The 22583-nt window shown below is 43.2% G+C and overlaps 1 protein-coding gene across 7 annotated transcripts in view; it reads left to right on the top strand.

The window, feature by feature from the left end:
• The window catches only part of TANC1 (tetratricopeptide repeat, ankyrin repeat and coiled-coil containing 1), a 201972-nt gene that overhangs the window by 47037 nt on the left and 132352 nt on the right, over positions 1 to 22583 (top strand). For 4 of the 7 annotated variants that reach the window (XM_090045663.1, XM_090045661.1, XM_090045660.1 and 1 more), the window contains exon 2: positions 13828 to 13901. The exons of 1 other annotated variant lie outside the window; for it this stretch is intronic. In XM_090045663.1, coding sequence (XP_089901789.1) covers positions 13841 to 13901 — 61 coding nt within the window. In that variant the 5' untranslated portion in view covers positions 13828 to 13840. Of the gene's footprint in view, positions 1 to 13827; positions 13902 to 17935; positions 18007 to 22583 lie in introns of all 7 variants that reach the window. 2 more of the 7 variants (XM_090045665.1, XM_090045664.1) reach the window with 1 other exon arrangement.

Here is a 22583-nt window from a genome sequence, read left to right as displayed (position 1 = left end):
TGGGGAGCAAGACCTCTCTGGACCTGTTAGTGATGCCCCTGTTGATGCATGACAGGGTGCAGTTGGCTCTGCCTATTGCTTCATCGCACTGGCGATTTTCATATTCATCCTGGAGTCAATCCTGACTCCAAGATCCCTCTCTGCCTGTGTGTTGCTGAGAGGGTCAGCCCCTAACCTATAACCATAATGCTGGTTCCCTTTCCCCAGGTGCAGCACCCTGCACTTGTCTTGATTGAGGAGGTCTTCAAAATGCTCCTTCCAAAGGCATTGATGGCTCCCTTTTCCTTTATCAGGTCTCTTCCATCCTTAGGTCTCAAGGTGGTTGGTCCCTGAGTGCTAGGACCGAAGATGGCTGTGGTGGCATTGGGGGGGGAAAAAAACCACACGTGGATGTCAGCAAGATGTTGAATCTCCTTCACTTTGTCTTCCTGCCATCTGTTCTTCTTAATGCCATTGTCATTCTGTTAAACACAAAAGGCCTTGTGCTTGTGGTCCATCAACTCTTGGATCTCCTGGCCATTCTCATTAAGCCAGTCTTGATGTTTCCTGGTAGAAAATTCAAGTGTCTCTTCACAGGCACTGATGACAGTGGACTTGAAGACACCCCAAACGATACTGACATTCTCCCATTGTTGCTGTTGAATGGTATTTGCCAGTTTTACGTTGAGGCACTGGTGGAAGAGGTCTCATCTGATTGATTGGGTCTGATTGAGTCTTTAATGTATGGTGTTTTTTTTGTTTGTTTGTTTTTTTCCATCAGCATTGCTTCTGCTTTAGCTGTCATTTGGGAGCCAGTTTGAGTGACATAACTGTGTGGATGGGTGAGTTATCGGTTCAGCAATCATGAGCTCCTAGCATAGCTTGGGTGATGTGGAAATCTTTGCTATCCTGGGCATGAACAATGATGTAGTCCAGGGGTCGTCAGTTGAGGATACTTTGAAAGGTCCCAGTGCCACCACCCCTGCCGCTGTCTCACCAGAACACGGCCAGGGCGAGAGCAGGGCCACACAGACGCTGCGCTGCTGCTGCTGCTTTGCCACTTGCCCCCCCCCCGGAGTGCTCTGCTTCTGGCCTCTCGCCACACTGCCCAGTGCTCAATAGGGAACTCATTAAGTTGATTTATGAGTTCATTCTTAATGGCAAAACCAGCTCCATGAAGCTAGCATTCTCCTTCCCATTTGGCCTTCCAGAAAAGGGCCTCCATCTTCTTTGAGCTGCCCATCTCCTGCTTGCCAGATTTTGCTCAATGCAGTGACGTCAATGTTGTTGCCTGAGTTCTCAAGGCATGATTTCAGTACGGTGCTCTGGGCATTTACTATTAGGATTGTTCATGAGTGTCATGATGTACTAGGTCCTGAAGCTGAATGTCTGTCTTTGTTGATTTTGACCACAGTAAAAGTGATCCCACTGGACAAAATTATCCATTTAGGAACAAGGTAGACAGGCTATAATTAGGGCACCTTTTCTAGCCCCCACTCCGTGTGGGGTGAGTAGAGTGGATCCTGAGGAGGGCTGTTAAGTATTAGTTACGGCTGCCAAATTTCACCCCTGTCCTTGTCCAAGTGCTACTTCAATGTTTGAAGAAAGATTCTCAAATTTTGTGGTTTGGAAGGAGATTTTTTTTAATCAAATTGAAAAATTTGCACCAAATTTCCAAGTAAACATCTTTTACATTTCCCCCATAGAACACTGACTTAATAGAACAACTATTTTCCTGCTAAACCTTCCCAAACTATTTTAAACCAGGCAGTGATTTTAAAGGTGTCACTTCTCTTCCAGGTTTTTGCGGTTGTAATTCTTGCAGCCACTAGAAGATGAGTGATAAATTCCTTATCACACTTACGTTTTAGAGTTCTTAGGAAGGTTCAACTGAACACTAAGGAGTTGACATCTGATAGTTGGCATCCTGTTATTTCTCTCACCATGTCTCCAACCTTCTTCTAGACCTGTTCAGTTCTGAAACACGTCCTCTGTGTGTGGTAGAATTTTCCCATCTGACCGCACACCTTCCTCTGTTTGCCTGTTCCTGTGCCATACATATGTTTAATTTTAAGTGGGGTAGGATACCCTTGATACAGGATTTTAACATCGTTTTCCTTTATTATTATGCATATGGATGTATGAGAACTGTTCTTCCAGATAGTTTCTCATTTTTTTCAGTACTAATATTTCATCCAACGACATTAGCCCACTTGGTCATAAACAATGTTTTTTTTCTTCTGTGTGCCTATTTAAAAATACTACAGATAAGATAGACAGGAGCCCTGTGTGTTTCTTAGGTGTGACTAATATTTTCTCAGATTCTGTCAGATTTTTACTGAGGTTTACCTTTCTTTGGGAATGTGTTGAAAAGCATCTCAATTACAAGTATGGAAAATGGTTGCTTGCAGAACATAGTATTTCTGCAAATATATTTATTTGAACAATTATCCTAAATTTATGATACAAATATCTTCCCAGATGTTAAAACTTCCTAATAAATTACTAAGATTAAAATCACTATGATTATGTGTAAGTGCTAAAGATGGGTATGAGCTTAATTTCATATACGTATCATCCAGATTTTTTTCATTGTTCTGAGAAAGGGGTGATTATATATTGAATTCAGCCTGGAAGATTTATTTGGCCATGATAATATTTTTTTAGTTTGACTGTTGCACAGTATATTTGCTCTATTTTTAACCAGTACTTATTGTAAATTGGTGTTATCCAATACACCAAATTCTTGGCTGGCTATGTTGATAGTAATATTTAATGTTTGGAAGCATCACTTCCCCCTTCTGCTGTGACCTTTGACAGATGGAATTTTTGAATCTAGGTTTCTTATTTTCCCCAAATAAACTGTATTTATTATAGTCTGTCACTCATCTACCATATTTACCTGAATATAAGGTGACCTCCAATGATTAGATTCTATACCTGGAAAATGTTTAAATTTGTTATAATTTTCCAGGTATAAAAACTAATTTTTAGAAGTTTGTTCAGAATTTGTTCCCCTCCCACTGCTGCAGCAGGAAAAATAAAACTATTGGGGGGTCAGCTAGCCCCCTTGCCCTCTGCACCCCCAAATTCTTCCCCATGCAGTCTCTCCTCCTCACCCCCCCACTTTACTGGTAGACCCTGCTCTCCCTGAGTACATGCAAGTGAGGGGCAATATTGAAAACACTGACTTTGAAATAAACACACCTATAGTAATTTAGTTAAACTAAAATTGATGCATTTTACCTTTTTTGAAACTGCTGCAAGTTTTAGCATTGGTGCTCCATAAACACCCTTTTAAGCAGCACTTCTGTACCTATTTATTTAAGGTACAAATTGTGCATGTTATTAGTTCAGGGGTGGGCAAAATATAGCCTGTGGGCTGTATTTGGCCCACTGAGGGATTTTTATGTAGTCTGTGGCAGGTGGCTTGGCCCACCTGGCCCAGGCATGACATGGCAAAGACTGCCCCCATCACCCTCGGTGCTCAGCAGGGCTGGAGCTGCACAATGGCTGGGCTCGCTTCCCAGTTGCCCCCACAGTTGTAGCTAATTCCAGCTGTCACTGCCAGTCTCCACTGTCACTGCTGGACCCAGCCATACTGCCCAAGCAACCTGGCCCATCTGCCTGGCATCCACTGTGGGGGTGCCAGACAGAGTGGGCAGGTACAGTCTCATAGTTTTATAGATTATGTAGAGTTGGAAGGGACCCCAAAAGATCGTGTCTGACCTCCTGCCCCAGGCAGGAAAAGGACAGAAGTCAGATGACCCCAGTCAGGTGTGTATCTAGCCTCCTCCTGAAGACCTCCAAGTTAGGTGACACTGTCATCTCTCTTGGCAGCCTGTTCCAGATTCTGACCATCCTTACTATGAAAAATTTCTTCCTAATATCTAATTTGAATCTGCTCTCCACTAGTTTGTACCCATTATTCCTAGTTACACCTAGGGGTACCCTGGTAAATGGCGCATCTTCAACTCTGTTGTCCTCCCGTAATAAACTTATAGGCTGCTACAAGATCTCCCCTCAGATGTCTCTTACGAAGGCTGAAGAGATCCAGATCTCTCGACCTTCCCTCATAGGGTTTCGTATGCAGGCCACTAATCATACGAATGGCCCTCCTCTGGACCCTCTCCAGATTCTCCGCATCTCTCTTGAAGTGCAGCGCCCAGAACTGGACACAGTATTCCAACTGTGGCCTGACTAGTGCTGCGTAGAGGGGGAGCATCACCTCCCTCGATCTGTTGTTCTCGCATCTGCTAATGCACGATAAGGTGTGATTGGCTTTGTTAATGGCTTTGTTACACTGTCAGCTCATGTTCATCTTGGAGTCCAGTATGACTCCAAGATCCCTCTCAGCCACTGAGCTGCTGAGGAGGTCATCTCCCAACCTATAGGTGTGCTGGGGATTCCTCCTTCCTAGGTGGAGTACCTTGCATTTGTCTTTGAATTGCATCCTGTTTCATTTTTCCCATTGACCCAACCTGTCCCTATCGGCCCGAATCCTCTCCCTGCCCTCCAGTGTGTTAACTTTGCCCCATAACTTGGTGTCATCTGAAAACTTGGACAGGGTGCTCTCCACACCCTCATCCAAATTGCTGATGAAGATGTTAAATAACACTGGTCCAAGGACTGACCCCTGCAGGACACCTCTTTGCAGGTTGAAAACAATCCATCCACCACCACTGGGTACGGTCCCTAATCCAGTTTGCCACCCACCTTGACTGTATAAGCATCCATTCCACAGCCTGCTAGCTTCCTTATGAGAATAGGATGCAAAACAGTATTGAAGGCCTTCTTAAAGTCCAAGTAGATGACATCTGCCTCAGCTCCAGTATCAAAGCAGTGTGTTACCTGGTCATAAAAGGCTATAAGTTTGTCAGGAAAGATCTACCTGTGACAAACCCATGCTGGTTACCTTTCAGCATCACTTCCCCTGCTGGGTCTTCACAAATGCACTCTTTAATGATTTTTTCCAGTGTTTTCCCAAGGTTAGAGGTAAGACTAACTGGGGTAAGGTTACCGGGCTCATCCCTTCTCCCCTTCTTAAAAATGGGCAGTCCTTGGGGACCTGGCCAGAACACCATGAGTACTCGAACAGCTGTGCCAGCAACTCAGCTATGACACTGGCCAATTCCTTCAGCACCCGTGGATGGAGGCCATCCAGGCCTGCTGACCTGTGCCCATCCAGCCCCTCCAAGTGCTTCTTAAGTAAGTCAGCACTAGCTATTGGTGGTCTAGTGCCTCCCGGACATCTATCTGCGTTCAAACTGAGGGAGTTGTCTTGGCAAGTACTTAGGAATACTGAAGCAAAGAACTCATTGAAGAGCTTTACCTTTTTCCCTGTGTCGGCCCCCAACTGACCTGATTTGTCCTGCAGGGGCCCTATGTTACCCTGTGCTTTCCTTTTGCTTGCTATGTATCTGTAGAAGGACTTTTTTATTGTCTTTGATTGTTGTAGCCAGCCTAAGTTCCAGTTCTGCTTTGGCCTGCCTAACTGATTCCCTGCAATAGCGTGCCAGGGAGGTGTATGCCTCCTTGGTGGCTGCCCCCTGCTTCCACTGCCTATAAATCTCTTTCTTTGTCCTCGGTCTTTTCTGGAGTCCCCTGTTCAACCAATGGGGCTTTTTAGTCCCCTCGCTCCCTTTCCAGCATAATGGAATAGTCTCCTTTTGTGCCCTAAGGATCACTCCCTTGAGAAACCGCCAACCCTCCTGGACCCCCATATGCTCAATGCTCTTGAATTCAGCCACTTCGCTAACTAGTCTTCTAAGTTACTAAAATTGGCCCTTCTGAAGTCTAACACTTTAACCCTGCTGGTTATTTTTCCCACCCTTTGTTGGATTATAAATTTGACCAAATGATGGTCACCATCTCCCAGGCAACTGAACTCGCAGGTTACCCACGAGATCATCCCCTGTTGCTAAGACCAAGTCTAGCAAGGCATTACCCCTGGTGGGACTGGACACCTCCTGGGATAGGTGGAGGTTCTGCAGGCAGTTTAAGAATCTATGTGAGTGGTGTGTTTTGGCTGTCTACTCCTCCAAGCAGATAGATGTCTGGGTAATTTAGGTCCCCCATGACTACCACCTCTCTCATCTGAATGGCCTCTGAGAGCTGCTTGGCGAATACCAGGTCTAGCTTGTCATCCTGCTGAGGAGGTCTGTAGTAGACCCCCACTACCAAATGCTTTTCCCTTGGACTGTCCTGTATCCTGACCCATAATGGCTTGGTATTCCCCTCCTCTTCCCCTGCCTTGATGATGATAGATATGCACTGCTCCCTAACATAGAGAGCTACAGCCCCACCTTGTTTCCCCACTCTCTCGCCTGTACAACCTCTCAATGCCTACCGCCCAGTTTCTGAGCAGAATCCCACCGTGGTTTTGTTAAGCCAACCAGGTCATACTGGGTGCTAGCATGTAGGAATGTGAGCTCCTCCTGCTTATTCCCCATACTCCTGGCATTTGTGTAAAGACACGTTAGTCCCTCGATGGGTGCTCTTGGTGCCCCTCTGCCTTGAATGTCTAGTGTGCCTCTTCATGCAGGCACGGTCTCCACGGAGATGGCAGGGATACCGAGCCAGGTGCATGGGATGGAGAAATGGGTGGATGGGGAGTGGCATTTGGGAGCGGGACAGGTGGGTGGGTCCAGGGCTGAGATCGGTATTGGGGGCAGTGACTGCATGGGGCTGGGGCTGAGCCATGATCTGCTTCCTGCACATCCCTGCGATGAGTGCTGGTTCTGTGGGCAGGGGCATGCAGGGAGTAGATTGTGCCTCTGTTTATCTCAGGCTGTGGCCCTACATTGTCACAGCCCCTCAACCCCAATCCCGGCCCTGTTTCCACCCTCCTGTCCCACTCCTGGACACCACTCTCTGCCTCCCCATGGCCCCATTTCCTGGCCAAATGTGCGCTGTCTGTGCAGGAGCTGGGCTGGTCTCCATGGAGAAATTTTAATTTTAGTGTCTTTGTACTGTCTGTTTTATGAAAATTTTCTTGTCAAACCCAGAAAAGAAACTGTGACTTCAGGGAATCTTAATTTTATCTAACATGCAGTCTTCATAAGTGCATGACATCCTCTTGGAAGAAATATAACCTCTGTAAATTACAGCTTCTAATAAGCTCATAATGACATTTGAATGGCTGCAGTGCAATAAAACTGATTATGAGGCATTGCTGACCTGTATTGGAAAAATCAGATTTCTGTGTTGAGTAGCCCTAAAGAATGTATACTACATTTCAAGACCCATTAGTAAATGGGAACATAATGATTTGTTAGTGAGTCACTTGTCACATGCACTTCTTTCATGATACTGATCTAAGAACACTGATATTTTTTCAAGAAAAATTCTTATACACCTCTAGTCTATCACGCTTTTTTTTCCTATCAGTGTGGGTTTGGTACTTTTTTGGCTTTGACAACTTAAGTTTAAGGAAAAATTAACATTGCCTTTAAAATGTGACTTTCCACCCTTTCCTATGTTGGGAAGGTCACAGTATGTGGAGTAAGAATATTTAGCTAATTACTATGAAAAGTGATGAATGAGATCTGAAAACCAGTAAAGAAGGCTTACTTTGAGATCTCCAGAATAGTTAGTGTTGTAGTAACTAACCAATATCTTGGAAAGGGCGGAATTGCAAGAATGAGAATTTTCTCAGTCATATTGGATGTGGCCTTGTGAGCAGGACACATGGTTTTTAAAATGTTTACTTTTAAATCAAGAGTAGAATTTACACTTTCAGAATTAGGTGTTCATCTTTCCAGCATTTTAAAGTGCTATTAATACAGTCAGCAAATTCTACTCAGCTTTTTTCCAAATGAACATCATGAGTTTAAAAACCACAGAAGTGCCACTTAACATTAGAACACTGGGAAATATGTACATATATTTGGAAACCAGTGTCTGTACAGTCTGCTTTGTGTCTGTACAGATTTCTAGTTACTGGCTTCACATTCACATTTAGAATTAGAGTATTTCAGAGAAGGGTAGTTCATTATTTACCATGTCAGACTTCCAGAACACTGATATAAATTAGCCTGAAAATATAAACAGATCAGTTTGTATTTTCATACTACTTTTATATCAGTATTCCAAGAAGTTGCAACGGATTTTGTACATTACCAAGTATAATCAGCCATCATTTTAGATATGGTCCAAGTTAATAGCAACATAAAGCAAATTTTAAGTGCTTAAAAACCAACTGTTGGAACACTGTAGACAATTTTGGTTTTATTCCTTTCATTGTGTATGGAAAGAGAGTGCTATATGACAAGGGCATTTTACTCACAAACAGCTCAGTTTTGTACTAATCTGCTTTATCTTGGATTCTCTTGGCTGGTATGAAGCCTTCTGGTTGTTCCTTTAAGTTTTGACAATGTGCTCTATGAATAAGTTAAGAGTTAAGTTTTCCTTTTTAAGCGCACACGTTTCAAACAAATATCTAAAAGTAAGAAAAAATTACCATAAAAGTTGCTTGATCCATATAACACGCCTAGGTGTGTTGTTATGTATGGTAAATGGATCTAGTTTTTGAGGTTGTGTTGGACTGCCAACTTAAAATGGAACCTGGAGAGAGAAAGGTTAGAGGAACTGGGATGACTTACTCTTCAGAACAGGACACCAAGGGGGAATTTGATAACTCTTCCCGTAAGAAAAAGGTTGTTACAAAGGGGCTGACAGACCATTGTTCTCGTGATGGACAGGACAAGTAATGGGCTTAAATTGCAACAAGGGTTGATGTTAGGCACTGCAAATTAGACAAGCATTTGGTTGGGATGGTTTAAACAGATTCAACATTTCTCTGTTGGGCAAAGGATTGGACTCTGACCTCCCACTGTTTCTTTTTTTTTTTTCCCCCTATGATTCTCTGAAATTGTTAGTTCCATAAGAGAGTCTTCATTTTTTAGGTCTGTCATGATGTTTCTTTAAATAGATATTTTAGAGTTTATCATGACCTTTTAAGTAGAGCAGTAGGTAAAATCTGGCCTAGTAAGGTTTAAAATCATGGGAAGTTTCTTCGAATTCAGTGGTCTCCAGCCTTTTAAAGTAGGAGATCACTCTTTGAATTAAAAAGCAACCCAGGATCCACCACACCCCCCTCCCCCCCAGCAGGTCAGTGTGTGGGGAGAAAAGTGGGAGGCAGATGAAGGCAGAGGGATAAAAAATTATTTGGGGATGCCTCCTCCAGCAGGCCAGTCTGTGGGGGAAGGGGTGGGGGGCAGGGAAAGAGCCGTGGGAGGAGCAGATCGAGGCCCCAGCGGTGAGGGAGGGAGTGTGCACAGGCAGGAGCAGGGGCTGTGGTGAGTGGGGCCCCAGCCGGGCCAGGTGGTGAGACAAGCAGAGGCCTGGAGGGCACCTGGCCCCCAATCTGTGTGTGGGGAGGAGGTGGCTGCTGCTGCTTGCTGTAATTTTGAGCCCTGCTGCCCCGAGAGCCATGTGATGCCACATATGTCCCGCCACTGGGCAGGCAGGGGGCACAGGGCAGCTGCAGCAGGGAGCAAAGTCCAGCACGCTGCGACAGCCACCTCTGCCCCGCACACAGATCAGGGGGACATAAGTCCCCCAGGCCTCCACTTGCCCCAGCACCCAGTCCGGCCAAGGTCCCACTCACCCCAGCTCCTGTTTCTGCTTGTGCCTCGCTCCCTCCCTCACCACTGGGGCCTTTATCTGCCCCCCAGGTGCCAATGAGGGAGGGGGTGCGGTTGGGGCAAGCACAGGTCAAGCACAGCTGGGGCAGGGTGCAGAACGGAGCCACAAGCGGCTTGTCCTGGGGAGTGCCCAGTGCAGGCAGGGGGTGGCAGCTCCTGCTGCTGCAAGCATCCTGGGAGGGCATGGGAGCTGTGTGCCTGGGATCTGCACGTGAGGTAGGGTGGGCTGCTGCTTGGGACTGGAGCCAGGGCTGCACTGGGTTCTTTCTGGCAGGGGGGTTGGGCCATGCTGTGCTTGGGGCAGGTGGCGGCAGTGCTGGAAGTGCGGTTTGGAGGCGCTATGGCAAATTTTTGCGTAGGTGTAGCCCCCCTCCCAGTGCTGCTGCCTGCCTCAAACATAACCCGACTGAACGCCCCTGCTGGGAAGAGCCCGGCACAGCCCCAGCCCGCAGCAGCAGCCCACCCTGCCCCCTGCAGATCCGGGGGCACACGTCCCCCCCTGCCGTTCCAGGCTGCATGCCCTCCACCACGCTCCCCAGATGAGCCACTTGCGGCTCTGTCCCATGCTCCACCCCAGCTGTGCAGCCTCACTCCTTCCCCCACTGCTGCATGCACACCCCTCCCTACTCCTGCTGCAGTTGCCTGTGCTGCCCTGTGTTTGGGGGGAGGCATGTGCTCCCCGGGTGCACACAGCAGTGGAAGCCCCTCATGCCCATGGACAAGCTCCGTGGGCTCCAGTCCTTTTACCACCAGGCCTGGCCAGGGTCGCACTCACCTTAGTCCCTGCTGCGCTCCGGCCCTCACTGTGGGGGCCTCGATCTGACCCCTGCCTCTCTTCCTTCTCCCACAGACTGACCTGCTGGGCTGGGGGTGCACGTGCACATGTGCGGTCATGCTCAGCCCTTCCAGCCTCAGATAGACTGGTTGGTGACCATTGTTCTTGCTGAAGTCCTTTTAAGGGTTGATGAAGCAGTTTGTTCTCAGCTTATAGTACCATGGTTCATTTGGCCTGAAGAGTAATCTTATTCATAGATGATGTATTCACGTAGTCTTTGAGATATGTTAATAGTACAGTAGGAAGAAGCTTATACTGTTACTGCCTTTAATATGCTACTTCCGCAGACAATTTGAAGTGTGTCCATTTTTAGGACTGTCAGTGCAACATTTCACAAGCACTTTTAATGAATTCATTTTTTCTGTTAACTTGACAAATAAAAACTTGTTCATAATAAAGATCTTGAAATCAAGAGTAATGTAGTTGCTAAGTGAAGACTTTTTATTGGTCTCTGGGAAACAGCCTCTAAATACCAGTTTTAGTTTCATTTTAAAGAGTGTTCTGCAGGTGACTCAGAAAGGAAAAAATCTTAAGCAGCAAGTTCATGCTAGTTCCAGACACATGTAGGGAACTGTCTAAGATTATGCAATATAAAATAAGTGGGAACTATTTGGGGCCTGTTCAGAATAATTGTTCTCAACCTTTTAGAGCTTTGTACTAAAATTAGAGAGATCCTGTCTGAAATACTGATTAGGAATGAGGACAAGAGAACAATAGAGTTTAAAGTCCACTGTTTGCCAAAGGAAGTATCAACAATGAAGGCTTCTAGTACTTTGGCTCATACATATGAAATGTAAATCACAGCTGTCCTATAATAGTACTGTATTTTGCACAGCTGTGTGACTCAGAAAACATCAAAGAAGCCTGGTGTTCTGGGCAAAGAACATGCACTGCAGTACTTACGGCTCTATTATTTTATATTGCAAATATGTGCAATACACACATCTAATGTGCATGTGTTTTTCTCATGCTTCAGACTCGTATAATATTTAGAGAACAACTATGTTGAAAGGAGACTTTTACAGTTGCAAAATCAAAGTTAAAAAAAGTCATAATGAAGATTGCATGTGTAACCTTAATTTGCTTGTCTAGTTTTTATGGATTATTATAATCCTTCCCAGCACCATTTAGGAAGCCTGTGGTAGAGCTAAAAATGGAACTGTGCTCCCCTGGGTTCCAGTTCTATGCTTTAAAACAAAATGGAGTTTCCTCTATCTGCTTCATTCATTGTACTTCCTGTGCCCGAAGTGAACAGATAGTGTGTGATTATGTAATTAAAGTCTGTATCACAATGCATATGTAACAGGGGAAGACTTTGTCTGCACAGGCAACATTATACTTGTCATTTACTTCCTTTGTTCTTCACTTTACAATTTTTACCTAATTTCTATATATAATTTCCTAGGATTTTAAAATGTCACAGCTGGCTAACTTCTAAAGGTGTTAAATATCTGCATCAAATGGGGGCAAATGTTAACAGTTTTAAGCATACCTCCATTTATAATTTGTTCCTTGGGTTATTTTAAAAAGAAAGAGTTCGTCCCTAGTTTTTGCAGTCCCCCTCCCCATGATTTACCCCATATGTACTGATTTGTCTGTACTGTTCTCCTAATTTCATTTTTGAATTTGAAATGTTCTGACTGATTTACTTGGCTAGTTCCTTACTGTGTTTAATCTTATGGTCACCTAATATGTTGAATCTATTCTACACACAGCAAAGAAAGGTGTTAATAGCTTCCAAGTTTGAGTGGTTCTTCAACACATTCAATGAATAGATACTTCTTCTTGTCTCATCTGTTTTTTTATATTTAATTGACTGCTTTTTCTTTTTATCCTGTACCCATTTTCAGGGGTAAAGTGTAGATCTTATGTACTCTTACCAACCGATCAACAGGGAAGTCGTGTGACAATGACCCACCACACTCCAACTTACCTTACATCCTGTTAGAATTTCCATATTGCCTCTTCTTTCTCCATAGCAAGGTTTCCTTTCCTTTCTCTCTTTGCAATGACTTGTCTGAAGTCTAGGTCTGTGAAGAGCTGCTGCATGTCCATGTGCAAAGGAGATATTATTTTCTTCTCCTCCCTTGCACAGTTAAAAGCAACTAGCAAACGGACAATGGAGACGATACAGTTGCCACATTGTGTAGTGGTGAAGGAGAAGCGCTATAATTACTTTAGCTCTGTTTTTGCTAACTCTTGTGAGACCTAGAAGGTTCTGACAGAACTGACATTTGTTGCATGATTGGCCCCCTGAAAGTGCACATGGATGGCTGCAGAGAACTTTTGAAAGTGGCCGATTGCACAAGTTAACACTCACCTACTGAGAGGTCAGTTGAAGGCGCTCCAAAGTGGAGTGCCTTGGAGAACTTCTGTCAGTCCTTCGTGTGGTCGGGGCTGGACTGATGCATCCCAGCCCCACCCCCGGTGCTGTCTGCAGGAAGGGAGGGGGGAAGGGGCTGGGGTTTGTCAGGCCTAAGCTGGGCGGGGAGGGGAAGGGCATGGATTGGAGCCCCTTATCTCCCTCCCCCTCTCCCTCCAGCTCAGATTGGGAAAACTCTCTATCCTGCAGCTCCCTTCCCCTCCTTTCTCCCACCTCCCTTCCTGCAGACAGCATGAGAGGGGAAAGAGAGGCTCCAAAGTGGAGCTTTTTCCCCCCTTCCCCCTAACTGCTTTTTTGTCATCCCATGTTTCATGCTCATTTTCTATAGTTTCTCTGCCATCACAGTTTTTCTCCAAGATGTTTCATTAAATCTTTTTAACAGTTATTCTTAAAGCTTTTTTAGATGTAATGAGGATTGGGGAAATAATGAAAGGAAATCTTTCTTTTACCTTTTAGTGATTTATCAATTCTGGGCATTAAGATTATATTCAAGTATAGGTAAAAATACTTGCTTCCTATAGAAGTCATGTATGTCTCATATAAACATTCAAAAATGCCACAAGAATACTCTTTATATCACCTCGCTAATCTCAACAGATACTGTGCATCTTATGTGTTCTCTCTCCCACACCCCCATCCAGATGAAGTGGGGTCAGGAACCAGGCATTCATTTGACAGAGTATCTTACAGTAACTTATCCAGGTTTAGCCTCGTAACCTTAATTATATGTGGAATGTGGAGAATGCTGTGCGTTGTTTGTTCTTCATAACAAGACAGTGAACCTCTAATCACTTGGTTCTAGTATTAAAACATTCCGTGCAGCCTCAGTATATTGTTTGACCAAAATAACTTGATTATAAACAAAAACCCATGTAAAACCACCATGTTTCAAATAAATAACCTAGTTTTTAATCTGTCACAGTTTCATTTTGTTATGAGCATTCATCATACAGAGTCTTTTAATTTGCCTTTCTGTCCTTCAGGAACAGCATTAAAATGTTAAAGGCAGTTTTGAAAAAGAGCCGAGATGGTGGAAAGGGGAACAAGAAGGAAACAGGTATGGATATTGAAATATTACTGTGGTGTGGATTATTTAAGTATAAGTCATCCATTCAGCAATTGACTTTTCTGAACTGTAGAAATAGATTTTAAAAATACATTCTTAAAAGACTGAAAACTGTTTTCAACTATACTTCAGCACTTTTTTCTTTTAAGAGACAACAAGATACTTTTAATGATAAAATTGTTTGTATTTAGCAATAGTTTTCAGCTAAATTAATCTTAATGCTTCACAAAATAAATTGATAAATTACTTACTTAAAATTTTAGATCTGAGAAACTAAATGTTTTTGCAAAATACTTTGTTTCCAAAACTTGTATTTTAATATAATGGAATTCTGTTACAAAAGCTTAAGTTATACTTATTATACCTCTTAGATCTATTCTTCTGGTTAATTGCCTACTTTATCAGTTCAGTTGGACAAAAGCAACTGGCAGAATTTTTAAAGTCATATATAACATCAACTGTAGCCTCTCATTGCCTTTAAAAGGAAGATATGCATTTTATGCTGCTGCTAGTCCTAATGTGTATTCCCTTCTTTTCAGAGGTGCCTTTTCTGTCTTCCCTCTAAGGATTGCAGTTTCTGTAGACATAGCTTGGGTTAGTTTTTAAAATGGCTAGTTTGGATACTAATAAGAAATCTAGTTCTGGAAGGGCTTTAATGCCAAGGCAGGCTTGTACCATCCATGTTCAAGCTAATGCAGCCATGACTATACAGCTGCCCGTGACCGAAGTGGCTAGATTAAGGCTAAACTGCAAATTTATGTAGACATACCTAATTAAAAAATATTGATTGTATGTTTAAAGATACCCTAAACATAAGGGACTAGTGTATGAGCAGCCAGAAGAATGGTTAGAGCCGAGCTCTGGAAAAGAATAAAGTTGAGGACCAGGAACTCGCAACAGGAAATAAAGTATCATATAAGACTCATAAGACAAAGTTAGCACCTAGGTCCAAGCGGAAGTGTGGCGGGTGTCCTACTCTCGAAGCCCCTCTGGAAGTGTGGCTCTGCCCTCCTGCAGTGGGCCAACTGCCCGCTTACTCGCCTGCCATGCCTTGATCCTACTTTTGATTAATAGATGATTGGAATCAGTGGGAGGCTGCCCATTTTTATGAGCCCCAATGACAGGGGGTGCTGCTTATGGCTCCTTTTCCTCCCCTACACTGCAGCCCAAGCCTCGCAGATGTACCAGATGTTGTTGAGTCAAATTACTGTTGCCTACACCCTTGCGGATGCCCTCTGGGCTTGTCTTCTCCTAGTGGCCCTCTCCAGGGCTTCCCTCAGTGCTCTTGCCCTCCTTGGGGCTCCCTGGCTTCCCCATGGCTGCTGCCCGCAGTGGGGCCTTGCCTCGCGATTTGGGCGCAGGTGGCTGTAGCTGTGCCTGGCCCCAAATCCCCTCCTTGGGCCCTAATGCAAACCCCCTCTGGGGTTTCTCACCCTTGGGGCTCAGGTGGCTGTAGCTGTGCCTGGCCCCGAATCCCCTCTGGGGTTTACAATTCCTGTATGGCTCAGGCGGCCTCAGCCTTACCTGGCCCTCAATCCACTGAACCCCCTTCTCAGGGTTGGGGTCAGTGCACCCCCTAACTACTGTGCCTTCTCTGGCACCAGGAACCCCCACGCTGCTGGGGCACCCCTATGAGGCCTCCTCCAACCCCTTATAGCCTCACCCGGTCCTCCGGTGTAACAACTACCAACAGAAAACTCAAGCCCCTGGGCTACAACATAAACTCCAAGCCATCTGGCTAAAACACAATTTCTAAGCACTCTGGCTAGCCATCATTCAAAACCATACCAGGGCTTGGTCCCCCAGTCCTCAACCGAAGCTGTTCAGGCCATCTAGCTTCTACTCCCACAGAGCTCTCTCTTCCTCAGCTGCCAGAAGGGAACTGCCTGCTTGGCCTCAGCCTAGGCTGTTTATATAGGCCAGGCCCTGCCCCTTTCTGGGCAGCTGACCCAACTGCGGTTGCCCCAGCAACCGGCACCTGTCCCCCTTTCTAGGAGCAGGGCACTTCAGTGTCCTGCAACAGGAGGGTTGGGGGTTGAAGACTGGAATAATGATGCCAGCTGAAGCTGAGCAACTAAAGATAGGAATCAGTTTTACAAACTAGAAGTATGGAGAGGAGCTTGGAGTAACAGTTGCAGGCTTCTACATGGCCAGCAGTGGACAACTGCAGATGCTGCCCCTAAATACAAGAGCCCCTTTTTGCATTGTGTGTGTATGTATAGGTATCAATTGAACAGTGTTTTATTGATATATTTACAATGTTAAAGTAATTTGCAAGCCTGCCAGTGCCTCACTCATTATAATAAAATAAATTCTAAATGCCTATATATTTTGGCATTTGGTTTTTGTTTTTGTTTTTGTTTTTTTGTTTGTTAGTTTTTACCATGGAAAATCAGAGCTCCCCCTGCCCTCTTCACTTACCAGGATAAAGGTCCAGCTGTGGCTGTGTTTTTTTGTTTTTGTTTTTTTTTCTCCCCCCCCCCACTCCCAACCCATAGTCCCTCCAGCCCACTTGTGAGTTGCAGCTCCTTGGCTCTGCTGGTGCTCCTCACTCCCAGCCTGCAACCCACCAGCCATGCTAGTGCCCCTCACTTCTGACCTGTTGCCTGTAAGCCTCAGCCCCCCAGCATATGAGAAAGAGAGGGTGGGGAAGGGGCATAGGTGATGCATTGGTCGGTTGGAGTGACACAGGTGATAGGGGGAGGGGGTTGTACCCCCCCAGACTTCTGCGCGCATAGTGGGGTATGAGGCTGCAGCCAAGCTGGACCAGCTCTGGGACCTGGTACAGAAGAGATCACCGCACCACCATGACCATCAAGGTGAGATGTGGCAGTGGTGGTGGCATGGAGTTGTGCCCCCCACCACTGCCAGGTGGGCAGGGGCACCTCACCTTGGCAGCCATGGTGGTGCAGCACTCCCTCCTGCACCAGGTCCTGCCTGCTGGGCTGCAAATGCAGCTCCTGCACGGAGCTGCTCTAGCCTGGCTACAGCCCCATACCCCACTGTAGATGCAGAAACCTGGGGAAGGGCATGTGCCCTCCCTATCACTCCAGAAACCTGGAGGCATGTCTCCTGTGCCCTCCCCCCCACCCCACCTCCATAGACTTACCTGGAGGGAGCTGTGGGAGGTGCTTTCCGCTGCAGCCTGGCTGCCTGTGGCCTGTGGTTTCCTTTTTTTCCCTCCTTTGAAGGAGAAAATCCACATTTTTCTGAATCTGAATTTTTGATCTTTTAGGACTTCAGTTGCTCATTGAAACCAAGTCATGCGTTGTGATTTGGGCATCAAAGAAAATATGTCAATTGCATCATTAAGTATTCTGACATTCTTAATCTTGTCAGAACAGGTACACCTCTTTCTTGCTCAGATAAGACTCCAACTTCTTTATTTTTGTGTTTTGACAGTAATGTGTATAAGTTGCTAGTCACCACGCTTACTGATTTTTTTTTTTAAATCTCAAACCAGAAACCATGTTAATTTAAAAAAGATATGGACTTCTCTTGTTCAAAATTTAAAAATCACATAAAAATCTTCCATTCGTCCAGTGGATAATATGTTCTCTGGGGACTAAAGAAAATTCTTGTGGTCTTTATTAAATCTTTTAAAATTTATACTGTTCAGCACAGTTTAAGTGACATTAATGATGAGGGCAATTCTGAAAAAGAAAAATGTTGACAACTGAATCAAAGACGTCCAGAAATAATCCCAAAATAAAACCAAAGGCATCTAGTTAACTTTGTATGTTATGGTGCTGCTGTTAACTTGAAGTTAGCAGCTGGCTTTGTTTAAGTATAGTGGTTCCCAGATTCCTGTGGAAAGGACCTTATTGGTGGATTTTCCTTTTGAGCTTAAGCCAAGTTCCATCTCTGTATGTAAAAGGAAAATTAAGGAATGGAGGCTGGATCAGGCTACAATGAAGACTGAATCTTGAGATACTTTTCTTTTTTTAAATCTGAAGTTGTTACAGTATCTTATTGCATCTGTCTGGATTAATCTGCACAGAATGAAGATTTTTTTTTTTTTACAGATACATTGCTACTTCTCCCCTGAAAATTGTTCTAGGATTTCTGATTAGTCCAGTTTCATAGGAGCTATCAGGTGGGCAGAATCTACTAATGAAATTCTAGACTTTCTCTGATCTCTTTTTTGCTAGAGAGAGGATTACAGAAGCCACTGTTCAGTAGGAAGTGTTCAATTTGCAGTATGGATTCAAGTGATTTAAGACGCTGCTGGTCATATCTCACTTCCTTAGTACAATGGGATACAAAGAAGCAGATTCCAAGCAGATGTTGGATTTCAAGAACAAATATGTTTCGTTTTTTGAGTTTTCTCTAGCATTCACTCCAAAGCAAAACTCAGTTTAGAATGCTCTCAACTCTAACCTCAGAGTTTGTATCCCCTCCTGTCCAACCCTCGGAGCTCTGGGGGCTACTTCCTACTTTGCTTCTCAGCCCTTTCCATTGCACTGCATGCGGTTTGTGTTTTCCCACTACCTTCCCTAGCGTTCTTTGTGTGGCTGACTGGTGCCTCCCAAGTCTGGGGGGACACCAGCGGGGCACAACCGGGGTGGGGGGAAGGGGGCTGGGCCCAGTGGCAGGGCAGCGATGGAGCCAATTTCAGGGGGGTAGTTGCACTTTCCATGTCCCCCTACCAGCTGGAGTGCATGCTGTGAGGGGGGGCACATGCCCCTTCCTCCCTACACATTACTTATGGTTCTTTGGGATAAGTTCACCACCATTCCCAGGTTGCCTCTTTTTTCCACTATGGAGAGTCTCTACTTTAGTCCGTCCCTTTATACATAAATTCCAATAGGCAGTCATGTGACACCTTTGTGATGTATTTAGATCTGTGATTCTCAACATGGGTAACGGGGATTCCTTTAAAAGTTGTACAATATTAACACTATTAGATGCGCAAACATCTGCACATGATTTACAAGGTAAACTCAGAGATTTCATCTAGAAATCCATACAGTCAAAAACAGCCTGGCCTGTTGGCTTTCTCAGTTCTTTGCAAAAGAAGAATAGCTGTACTGTTTTTCTGTGGTTAAAAAGTGATGGCCTCAGTTATAAGACACTGCCTTGTTACACATTTCATACATTAAAAACAAATTAAACAAAAATGCATATATAGTTGCAGAAATGTTTAGGAAAAAATTTAGTTATTTATTTAAAAGCACTTTAAAGTGTTATAGGTTTGCATTAGTATTTGCTTTTGGTTTCCTGTATCACCAGCCCGCATGTGCATATGTTTCTCTTTATAATGTTAACTGATGGAAGAAACTAGCTACATTCAGAGGCTCAGTTTTTATTATCTTAATAAATAACAGCACTGTTGCAAACTATATTCACATTGGACCACAGTTTGACAGATAGATAAGATTTGCTTTTAAAAAAAATTGTATTCACTGTCAGTTATTTCAGTTGGATTTTTAGTAATTTGAGCATTATTATTCTGTTGACCCAATATCAAGCCTGAAGGAGTGAGAATAATGGAAGTATTGTGCTTAGCTTGCAGTGCTCTTCCTGCACAAAACCCTATCAAAAGTGTAACATCAAACATAGTACACAACATGCACAGACATTTCATTGATTTCAATAGAAATTTGAGTGTTCAGTGGGTGTTTTTGGTGTTTTTTTTTTCCTCTTTCTTTTTTACATTTTCCCTTTTTGTTTGGCATTTAGATTATGCCCAGAATAACCAAGGACAACTTATATGCCATTGAAAAGCTATTTTGTATGTTTTTTAGAAGTAGCACAAAGATATAGAATCTGGGGAAATTAAAAACCAGGTAAGTATCAGTAGGTGTTAGATATACTCTGAAAAGTTTATTGGCATGCATAACAGATGAGGCACTTACAAAAATTATTGGCACACATGGTAAATACAGTGATTTAAACAGATATTTTCAAATACTTTGATCTGTAATTTGTTCTAAGATCCTCTTCATTTCTACCGTGGATTAGCTTAAGTTTCAAATTTTTTACACTTGCTTTTTGTTGTCTGGCTATGTTCTCACACTTAGATCAAAGATTCTTTTATAAAAAGATATAAAATATGACTCCTGTATAAATTAGTTAATTGCACAGAAAAGAACATATACATTTTTTTACTTCTAAGAGTAAGTCCTATTGTAATTAATTAAACATTTTTGTCTGCAAATATCCTTTTATTAATTTATCTTTTCAAGATATAAAAATGGAATAAAGATTGAATTTTTGAAGTAGGAGGAACCCTATATAAAAAAATGTATATGGGCTTGGAGAGTAGGTTCCAATTAAAACATTGACGTATTATTTATATCATAATACTTTTTTGTAAAATAAAAGCCATTTTCAGTGACTGTTGTGGGTTGCCTTCTTTTTCACTTGGGTGCACTGAGTTTTGATTGCTGAAATAATGCCTTGTCACACTTATTTTTCTTCCCCTCCCCCATTTAGGATTATTTTAGCACAGGCCACAATTAAAAGCCTGACCTACAATGCTAGCACAGCACTTGACTACCAAATACAAATGTACTTAAATTTGCTGACATGAATATTTTGTTTAATTGTGGCAGCTAAATTGCTGCTTTAATTTATAATAAAAACAAAATGGAGTTGTTTGGCAAGCAAAAGGAATAATAATTTATTAGGTCCCCTGCTTAGTCCTTTTCAAGTTTTTTGGAATAATTCCTCTGTATCAGTAAGATTTTTTTTTTTCTCTCTATGCTAAAGCTGCTGCCACTTCCTCTTTTTTATTTTTTTATTTGTAATGTATATTTGACCCTCTTCTTCCTCTTCATAATGTCTCATTGAACATCAGTATTTGAATAACATACTTGTAACTAAGCCAGCAGTTATTATGGCTTCAGACACCATTTTGGCACGTTCGTAGTGCTAAAAATCATTAAATAAAAAAGTTAGCATTTTAAAACTAAATATGCAAATCCAGTTGGCATTTGACATGCACACTTTCCATGATGTTAGGCTTTGAATTTTAAGTGAAAAGTGCCTTTTGGCACCTACATTACAAAGCCATTAGCTGGAATGTTGAACTTCTGCTGGAATCCTTTCAAGCTTTAGTGTGACTTTTGGTTGTTCTTCTGAAAATGTCTGACAACAGAAGATTCTTTGTTTCATGCTAAAAATATAGAGCTGTTTTTGATTATTCTGTATTGCCTTGCCCACTTTCTGTGGTTGGTGACTATTTCAGTTTAATAGTGACTTTTTTTTGCTGAGCACTAGGTATTTTATGTGGTAGACAGACTTTCTCCAAGAAGGTAATGTGAATGAGATTGTGCAAGTTTAAAAAATATTATATATGAGTTATTTGAAGGACCCTAATTTATATTTCTAAATTCCATTTATTTAAACAAGTGACTGTCTATGTAATAGGTAGCCCATTTTTTTCTAATGAAAAAATCTTCACGGTTGCATTTAATGGCTTTAGATTTTTAAGTTGTTGAAGAAATTTACATGGTTGGGGAGGAGAGGGAGAAGAATAGATATTAGTGTATCAGCAAATAGCTTGGAAGAAAAACATAACTGGTACAAATCTTTACTTAGTCACTGAGCTTATGTAAAGATTCAGTTGATTGGTTCTGATGTAAAATATTTTTTGTTACAATCTGAGTATGTTCTTTTGTTGAGTGTGATAGTGGCAGTGTGGGGGGGGCAGGTTCTTTATTTGTTGACCAGTTTATACTCCAATTTTCCTCTATACAGTGAAGATATAAGGAGCTATATTCTGCTCCCACATCCACAATTACAAATGAAGATTTATTTTTTATATTCCATGAAGTTACTGTGGATTACCACCTGTATTTCTGAGACTGGAATTTAGATCTAAGTGTTTGTTGTTCTACCAAATAAGACCTGAATTAGTTAAGCAGGACAGTGGTCTGTGTTTACAGAAAACCCCCAAACCTATAATTTTAAATATAATTTTTGCTGGGTAAACAGTCTCTTAAAAAGAACCCTATTTTTGTCTTAGAATCCACTTCCTAAATTATGTGACTTTTAGAAAGCCTTTATTAAACTGCATGTTAGAACCCCACATAGTGTGAATTATTCTTCCATTGCTCCTCCAGTGTCTAATATTATAAAAGCCTAAGTCTGTCTGTCTGTAACACTTTATTCACGCTCTGATTGTCTGATGGAAACAGTCAATCAGAGTGCTCCAAGAGTGAGGGAGTGCCACCATGAGTCTGATGCCATGCCAAGGACCAGACAGAGGGTGGGGGAGCCAAGGCTAGCACTGCTCCCTGCGAGAGGCAGAACAGCGGCAGCATGGGGCTTTAGGTGGCGGCACTCCATCCCAGTTCCCTCCTTCCCCCTCCCGCACATCATTCTTGACAGGCAGTTGACTAGTGTGTATTGTAAAGAGAGAGGTTAATTTCTTTGTCCCAGGATGACAGTCTCGTGGTCTGACCTGTGCCTATTTAGGAGTATGTTAAATAGCAGCTTCTCTTCAGTTCCCCAGTGGTGATAGGGTCGGGTCCATATCTCCTGTACTCTTCTGTCCCAAAGAGAAGTCTCACCAAGTTTGAGTTGCCTGGTTGTAATTTAGAAAGATGAAATTCCTTTGACAACTGAAATTTCATTGTCAGTGCACTGTGATAAAAAATAACTCCATAAAGAACTGATAGGGACCTACCAAAATTGCAGTTGTGCTTTTTTCACAGAAAATGCAAA

The sequence above is a fragment of the Crocodylus siamensis genome, chromosome 4 (genome assembly GCF_052110815.1).
Source record: "Crocodylus siamensis isolate JL-2025a chromosome 4, ASM5211081v1, whole genome shotgun sequence".
Taxonomy (NCBI): domain Eukaryota; kingdom Metazoa; phylum Chordata; order Crocodylia; family Crocodylidae; genus Crocodylus; species Crocodylus siamensis.
The sequence above is the reverse complement of the archived record's forward strand: the minus strand, read 5'-3'. Positions and strand labels throughout refer to the sequence as shown.